General features: G+C 34.1%; 2 protein-coding genes across 2 annotated transcripts in view; both read right to left on the bottom strand.

Annotated features, from left to right (window-relative positions):
- Positions 1-562: 562 nt before the first annotated feature.
- Positions 563-4,001, bottom strand: LOC110419785 (receptor-like protein 7). Its single transcript, XM_021432894.1, has 2 exons — positions 923-4,001; positions 563-826 (listed from the first exon to the last, which is right to left on the bottom strand). Exon 1 carries the CDS (start codon positions 3,949-3,951, stop codon positions 946-948), a length of 3,006 nt encoding a protein of 1,001 aa, XP_021288569.1. The 5' UTR covers positions 3,952-4,001; the 3' UTR covers positions 563-826; positions 923-945.
- Positions 4,002-6,751: 2,750 nt separating this feature from the next.
- Positions 6,752-8,674, bottom strand: part of LOC110419696 (receptor-like protein Cf-9 homolog) — a 5,730-nt gene continuing 3,807 nt past the window's right edge. The window contains exon 2 of the mRNA XM_021432788.2: positions 6,752-8,674. Coding sequence (XP_021288463.2) covers positions 6,752-8,674 — 1,923 coding nt within the window.

Here is an 8,674-nt window from a genome sequence, read left to right as displayed (position 1 = left end):
ATAAAAAAAGTGCACACTTTACTTATTTTCAAACTATCTTATATATGTATGTATGTTTCATTAAGTGAATTAAATGTTTTTGTTTCATTATTTTTTGCATAAAAAAAAAGAGTTCAGCATATGATTGCTTTTTTATTTTGATTTATTCATATGACCGAATATTGATTCATAATGAGATATGAAACATTTGTTATGTTGTAAAGTTTTAAGTGCTGCATTAACTCTTGAGAAGTAGGATAATCAACACTAGAACTAATTCTGCGATCTTGTTAATGGGTTATAATAGTTAGTATATGACCCAATAACAGAATATAACAAGATAGCAAACAATCCCCCTAGTGGGTGATAATAGTTAGCGTATGACATAGGACATGATTTTGAATTTAATTCATATTTGGATTTTGATGGATTATTTGAAAAATAAAATAAATTGAGAAGCCATTAAGATTGCGAGTACATACACGATATATATTAATCAAATACTCAAGTGTAATGTTTAGGATTTAAATTAAAGTCTTGCAAGTTGCAACATCTTCAATACAAATTCTAAATTCAGAAAAAAAAAAAAAAAAAGAGGAGAAAAAAACCCTACTTCAAAACATGTGTTTTCCAAGCCCCAGAAGCTACATAGAAAAGCTGGTGCTCACAAATTTAAAAATGATCAAAGCTGAACAAGAAAAGCAAATTTTCCACCAAAAACACCAACAATCATATTACTCATTCAGATACTCAATGAACACCCGAATTCTTCAAACCACTGCCATGGGAAATGATAGAGCCAGATGCTAGAAAAGCAGGGTCCATTGGGTTCGGTTCAAAAGCTACCCTGAAAAATATAAACAAAAAAATAAAGGAAAATCAATCGCAGATTACAAAAGCCATGAGAACTTCGTTGGAATTCTACTTTGACAAAAAGACTCACCTATGCATGATCTGGATGTAGTGCTAGTTTCTTCTTCCTCTGTTTTTGCGAATCCACTTTGTAACATTGTTTTGCCACTCTCTCTCAACCATTCTGATAAACCGCCATGGTCTTCCTGTTGTGAATACAATGTATCCTATACTCAATCCTAACACCACTCCACATCCATAGCCCATCAGTACAACTTTCCAGAAAAAGGCCAACTCAGAACCTTCATCTTCCTCAAGCATTGGCACAGGTGGTTTCAGCTCCTCCTCATTGCCGCATTTCTTTGACAATGGGAAGCCACACAATCCCAAGTTACCGCTATAAGAATCGTTCTCAAAAGTATCAAACTGCTTCCCATTTGGAATTGGTCCAACAAGATCATTTTGTGAAAGATTTAATACTTCAAGGAATGTCAGATTCGTCAATTGAGAAGGAATTCTGCCACCAAGCTTGTTTGATGAGAGATCTAACGATTCAAGTGCTATCATATTTCCAACAGATGGTGAGATAGGACCAGTCAAGTTGTTGTTAGACAAATTGAGTCCTTGAAGCGAAATAAGTTCTCCGAGTTCTTCAGGAATTTGTCCATAGAATAGATTATTCGAAAAGTCCATAAATGTGTAAATGGCAAAGGTTTTCACCAACTCAATCTCCAATCTTTTCGTTGTTACATTCACCGAGTAATAGCCATGAAAAGAAAAAGGTATACCTCTACTATTGGATCTCATGAATTGCGAAGGTCTCTCTTCAGGTATATCTTTCATTGCTCTCAAATTTTGGAAGAATTTTGTTGGCAAGGGACCGGTGAGCTCATTATGAGACAGATCAATTATTTGCAATGCAGAGAAGTTAGATGAAGCTAAGGAATTGGGCATGGGACCATGCAATCTATTATTTCGTAAAAGAAGAACTTGCAGATTTGGAAGCGAAGATAACCAATGGGGAAAGGTATCAGTGAACTTGTTGTTCCTTAAATTCAAAAGCTTCAAGGAACTACAATTAGCCAGAGACCGCGACAATAATCCTTCCAATTTATTGTCATTGAGGAGAAGATCTTCCAAGTTATTAGCTCTAAAAGAATCAGGCATTTTACCGTGAAAATTATTCATCTCCAAATTCATTACCATGAGAGAAGAGCTGAGATTTCCAAAACATTCTGGAATAGTTCCGCTCAAGTTATTTCTAGACAAGTCAAGAATCAAAAGTGAACTCCAATTGCAAATCAAAAGAGGGATATTTCCGGTTAATTGATTCTTTGAAACGTAGAATGCAATCAAAGATTGTGGTGGATTTGGACTTTGATTATTCAAGCAAGCTGATAGAATTGGACCTTGAAGCAAGTTGGATCGAAGGTCAAGAACGTCAAGATTCTTTCCTGGAAATTGCTCTAAAGTGGTCACAAAGTTGTAAGAGAGGTTCAACATTTCCAATTTTTCCCACCCTTCTGCTTCCCATTTGGAAATTCCACCACGAATCTTGTTATTAGAAAGATCTAAATCCACCAAATTTGATGTTCGGAAGAAACTTGGGAATTGTCTTATGCTACAAGAAGAGAATGACAGAGTAGCAAGCTTAGAGAAGGAGTAGTTAACATCATTTTCGCTTGCGCTTAATGATAGTAAACTATTATTTGAAAGATCCAGAGAGAAAAGATTTTTGAGTTTTGCAAGCATATTTGACTTGACAACACCACTCAAGTTGTTTGATGAAAGACGAAGACGTTCAAGGTTCACAAGATCAAAAAAAGAACGAGGTATTGGTCCATGAATGTCATTAGAACTCAAATCTATATATTGGACCGAATTAGGCTTCCGAATTTGGTCAATTTGACCGGTAAGTTTGTTATAGCTAAGATCTAAAGTTTGCAAAGATGGTAAAGTAAACAACCAAGATGGTACTCCACCACTTACATGGTTACTAGGTAACCAAAATACTTCTAGCAACTGAAGCTCACTAGCAGGATTTGGCAGGGGACCTTCTAATAGATTAAATGACAAATCTAGATGGATAAGTTGTGTGAGGTTGAACATGGTTGTTGGAAGTTGACCACTGAAATTACAAGAAGAAAATGACAAAAACGTCAATTTATTAAGGTTCCCAAAAACATCTGGAATCTGTCCTCCAAAATCATTTTGAGAAAAATCTAGGAATATGAGTTGAGTGAGATTTCCAAATGATGCAGGAATTGATCCTCTAAAACGGCAGGAGGAAAGGTCCAACAACTGAAGGGCATTACTCAAGTTTGACTTAGGGAGGTAACCTGTGAGATTATAATTGTTACCTAAATCTATGTGCTGGAGGTATGGAAGGCGAAAAAGTTCACTTGCGAATTCTCCATGCAGTTGACACTCTTTGACACTCAAACATTCCAGAGATGAAGTCAAGTTCAGAAACGAAGGAACTGCAACATCAGACATATCTACACAGTCAAGGATAAGATTTCTTAATTCAATTAAGTTTTGTGCAAGCATTTCAAAACCTTGACTATCAAATCTCAAGTTGTGATAACCACCACTCCAAGAAAGATCAAGTGAAACCAATTTTGACAGGAGACTGATTTCATATGGGATTAAGTCAGAGAATGAATTATAAGAGAGATTAAGATGGGTCAAACTGACAAACTGATTAAATAACTTCGATGAGATGGAGCCATTGAAATCGTTCCAAGCAAGGTTGAGCCGTTGGAGTCCTTGAAGGTGGAAGAGGTTGCTGTTTGCAGGAAGGGTGCCGTTAAGGCAGCTTTCACTGAGGTCGATGCCGATGACATGACCCGTGACCTTGTGGCAACTGACTCCATCCCATGAACAACAATCCGTGCTTTCGTTCCAAGAATTTATCTTGGGGTAAGAAGAAAATGTCCGACAATCACCCAAAGAAATGGTGTTTTTGAATTCGAGCAAGGCAGCTCTCTGTTCTGGGAGGCATAAATGAGGTGAAGGAAGAAAAGAGGAAGGGGAACTCAATGAACAATGGATCTGGAAATGCAAGAGCGCTAAAAGCAGGCAAAGGATTTGGCACAACATCCTAATTACCTTTCCCATATTTTCTCGAGAAAAAAGGAAAGCATGAAACGAAGGGCTGTCGAAAAGGGGCAAAGTTAGGGAGGTGAAGTTCAAAATGAGCTGTGGCTGAGGCCGAGGGATATAAAAAGAGAAGTCAATCAACAAGTGAAGACACCCCTTTCCCAAGTCAATCAACAAGTCTTTCTAAGATATTTTATGCTGTCTTCCATTAATGCAATTTGAAGTCACGTCTTCTCAACTAGAAAAAATTTATTGATTGTGTTGAGAAATTTCAACGGCACAAGTGTTAGTGCGTGGAATCAAAACTCAATTAATGGAATAAAAAAGAAAAAGTGTTGGTGCCGTGTTAGAAGCTTCGCTACTCATTACAACCAGTGTTATTGATTTTCGATCTTCAAGTTTCATTCTATTCATGAAATGCTAGGGATATGGTCTACTGCCGTGTTTATTGAAAGAAAACAGTGTTGACTGGTTCCTATTTGAGGGCACACATTCATATTCAATCCCTTTCATATACTTGTTTTTCTAAAGATTGGGCGTAGTCTTTACTCAACAAAGTTAATTAATTATACATGGACCCTTAGCCCACTTTAATCCCATTTCTTATTTATGATATAATTATATAATTTTTGAATGTTTAAGTTAATTAATCTTTCAAGTTGTTTTCCATTAATGCATTTAAGGTCAAGTCTTCTCAACTTGAAAAGATTTATTCATTGTGGTGAGAAATTTCAACAGCACAAGTGCTAGTACGTGGAATCAAAACTCGATTAATGGTATAAAAGGAAAAATGTTGGTGCTGTGTTAGAACGAAAAAAGCATGAATTGAAGGCCGCTGAATTTTTGCATATTTTTCTTGAATTCTCATTTGATCTTATCAGACCCAAATTTCATGATCGGGATCTTATTAGACACAAAACACACATTCAAATTCAATCCCTTTCATATACTTGTTTTTCTAATAAATTGGGCGTTGATCTTCACTCAACAAAGTTAATTCATTATTATATAGTATTTAATATAATACCAAATAATTAAGATCAATTAAAGAAAAAATTTTATATAAAATAGGAAATAAAATTTTCACATATGAAAATTTCCCCCTTCTTTTAATTTTCACTTAACAAACTAATCAATATAACAACATGATGAGAAATGAATAAATAAAAAGAGTTAATTTTTATAGTGTCATGGTAAAAAATTATGAAGATGGAAAAATTTTTTAAAAACTTTTGAAGATGGTCCTTATGGAAATTTTTTTTAAAAGGTGTGATCTAAAATATTTTTGGCAATTTATCCTAGACCTGACAGTTTTTGGACATGACACTAAAAAAACATGAAGTTAACCGAATACGAGTTTAGTTCTATCATGTTTCATGTCTTAATCGTATCATCACGTTTAAACTAGTTTAATTAATTATGTTAATTATATTATTGTGTCTAACCTTTAAAAGTAGACATGTTTATCAACCTGTTTAATTTTAGTTGTATGAAACCATTTTTATAAGATAATGGATTTTATGGATGTTATTTATGTAGAATTTTATTATATTTGATAATATTATTATCTTATTATAATTTTTTATGATTATTGATTTTAAATTTGGATAATAAAATTACATTTTAATTGTAGGTTTTTAATTTAATGGTATATTAATCATGTTACGTGTTAAAAATTGAATCATATGAATCATTTTATAGTGTTTTTAATTATGTCATGATCTTGAAATTATGAGTCTTTCTTTTTTTTTATTTTATTTTGTAGATATATTGTTTGATAATTTTATTTTTGAGTTTAACTTTACGTGGTTTATGGATGCTTATACTTAGTTTTGATCAATGAATAGAAATTTATTGAATTGTTAGTTGTTGAACTTGATAATTCGCTATACAAGATTATATTTTATTTAATTCTAATAATTTAGTTTATGCTAATGAGAAATGAGTAGTAAATTTTTAACAAGTTTTTAGATAAATATTTCTTGAAAAGATATTTTGAAATAGAAGAATTTGTCTCGCAAAACTTAAATCTTGGCCAATAATAACACAATTCTACTAATGATGGTACTCAACAATCTTCTAAGTAAAATCATATCGAATTTGATCTAAGTACTCTTCCGGTAGATTTTGAATTGAGGAAAAATTTTTTTTAATTATTATTTATTATTTTAATTATGATACTACTCAAAAAAATTTCTGGATCCACCTCATGTTAACATAAGAAGACTCCATTCGACTCATCAATTAAAAAAACACATACAACCTATAACTTTGCGTAAAAATATACAAAACATACCAATTTTGTTCATTGCACTTTGCATTTTTTACAACTGTATCATCTATTGAAGTTAAAATATTAAATTGAAGGTAAAATTAAAAAACTAAAGACATAAATAAATCCAGCATTTTATAAATTGAAATTCATCAAGCTACTATTTTTATTGTTGCTTCAACTACTTGTTTATGGAAACAAACACACAAAAAGCAATAATTTTTTAAAGAATTAAAAATAAAAATGTAACTTATTTAGATATCGGAATGCATAATTCTACTTCTGTATGAAGTAATTTTCTTTATAATAAATGCTGCTAAACATGAAAAGAAAATTGTCCACTAAGAACACCCTGAATTGTTCAAACCACTGCCATGGAAAAGCCAGATGCTAGAGAAGCAGGGTCCATTGGATTCTGATGGAAAGCCACCCTGACAAATAGAAAAAAACAAAGGAAAAATCAATTGTAGATTACAAAAGCAATGAGAACTTTGTTGTAATTCTACTTCGGCAAAAAACTCACCTATGCATAATCTGGATGTACTGCTAGATGCTGCGAATCCACTTTGTAACATTGTTTTGCCAATCTCTCTCAATTATTCTGACAAACCACCATGGTCTTCCTGTTGTGAATACAATGTATCCCATGCTCAATCCTAGCACCACTCCACATCCGTAGCCCATCATTGCAACTTTCCAAATAAAAGCTGTTTCAGAACCTTCATCTTCCTTAAGCATTGGCATCGGTGGTTTTGGCTCGCATTGTTTTGACAATGGAAGGCCACACAATCCCAAGTTACCACTATAGGAATCGTTCTCAAAAGTATCAAATTGCTTCCCATGGGGAATTGGTCCAACAAGATCATTTTGTGAAAGATTTAACACTTCAAGGAATGTCAGATTTGTCAATTGGGAAGGAATTCTGCCACTAAGCTTATTTGACGAGAGATCTAATGATTCAAGCCATACCATATTGCCGAAAGATGGTGGTATAGGACCAGTCAAGTTGTTGTTAGAAAAGTTGAGTCCTTGAAGCAAAATAAGTTCTCCAAGTTCCTCAGGAATTTCTCCACAGAATAGATTGTTGGAAAAGTCCATAAATGTGAAAATTATTAAGGTTTTCACCAATTCAATCTCGAATCTTTTCGTGGTTACATTTACTGGGTAATAATAGTCATGACCGTGTAGTTTTCCATCTCTACTTCTGGGAAGTTCTGTGGAATGTCTCTTATCTTCAGATACATGATCTTTCATTGCTCTCAAATTTTGGAAGAATTTTGTTGGCAAGGGACCGGTGAGCTCATTATGAGAGAGATCAATTATTTGCAATAAGGAGAAGTTAGATGAAGCTATGGAGTTGGGCATGGGACCATGCAATCTATTAGATCGCAAAATAAGAACTCGCAGCCATGGAAGTGAAGCTAACCAATGGGGAAAGGTATCCGTTAACTTGTTGTTCCTTAAATTCAAAAGTTCCAAGGAACTGCAATTAGCCAAAGTTCGCGGCAGTAATCCTTCCAATTGATTGTCATTGAGGAGAAGATTTCTCAACAGATCATGTGCAAAAGAATTAGGAATTTTGCCATAAAAGTTATTCATCTCCAAATTCATTAACTCGAGAGCTTGGCTGAAATTTCCAAGACAATTTGGAATAATTCCACTCAACCTATTTCGTGACAAGTCAAGATGTTCAAGCCAACTCCAATTACAAATCAAAGGAGGGATATTTCCAGTCAAGTTATTCTTTGAAATTAAGAATACTCTCATATCTTGCGGTGGATTTGGATTTTGAAGATTCAAGCAAGTTGACAGAATTGGCCCTTGAAGCAAGTTGGACTGAAGGTCAAGAATTAGAAGATTCTTCCCTGGAAATTGCTCAAAAGTGGTAAGAAAGTTGTAAGAAAGGTTCAAGTAGACCAATTCTTCCCACCCTTCTGCTTCCCATTTGGAAATTCCACCAGGAATCTTGTTATTGAAAAGATCAAAATAACTCATTTTTGATGTTCGAAAGAAACTTGGAAACTGTCTTATGCTACAAGAAGAGAATGACACAGTAACAAGATAAGGGAATGAATAGTTAACATCATTGCCGCTTGTGCTTAATGATAGTAAACTATTATTTGAAAGATCAAGAACTCCAAGTTTTTTGAGTTTTGCAAGCAGATTTGACTTGATGACGCCACTCAAGTTGTTTGATGAAAGACGAAGAGTTTCAAGGTCCACAAGACCAAAAAAGGAACTGGGTATTGGACCATGAATGTCATTAAAACTCAAATCAACCTTCCAGACAGAATTGGGCTTCTGAATTTGTTCAATTGGACCAGTGAGCTTGTTATAGGTAAGATCTAATTCTTGCAAAGATGGCAAAGTAAACAGCCAAGATGGTACTCCACCACTTATAAGGTTATTAGACAACCAAACTGCTTCTAGCAATTGGAGCCCATTAACATGATTTGGCAGGGGACCGTC

Source organism: Theobroma umbraticum, unplaced genomic scaffold, assembly GCF_002168275.2.
Source record: "Theobroma umbraticum cultivar Fairchild unplaced genomic scaffold, ASM216827v3 scaffold_67.0, whole genome shotgun sequence".
In the NCBI taxonomy this organism is placed as follows: Eukaryota; Viridiplantae; Streptophyta; class Magnoliopsida; order Malvales; family Malvaceae; genus Theobroma; species Theobroma umbraticum.
The sequence above is the reverse complement of the archived record's forward strand: the minus strand, read 5'-3'. Positions and strand labels throughout refer to the sequence as shown.

Excerpts from the sequence above, each read along its gene's own strand:
- LOC110419785 (XM_021432894.1), bottom strand. The coding sequence starts at position 3,951 with ATGGGAAAGGTAATTAGGATGTTGTGCCAAATCCTTTGCCTGCTTTTA.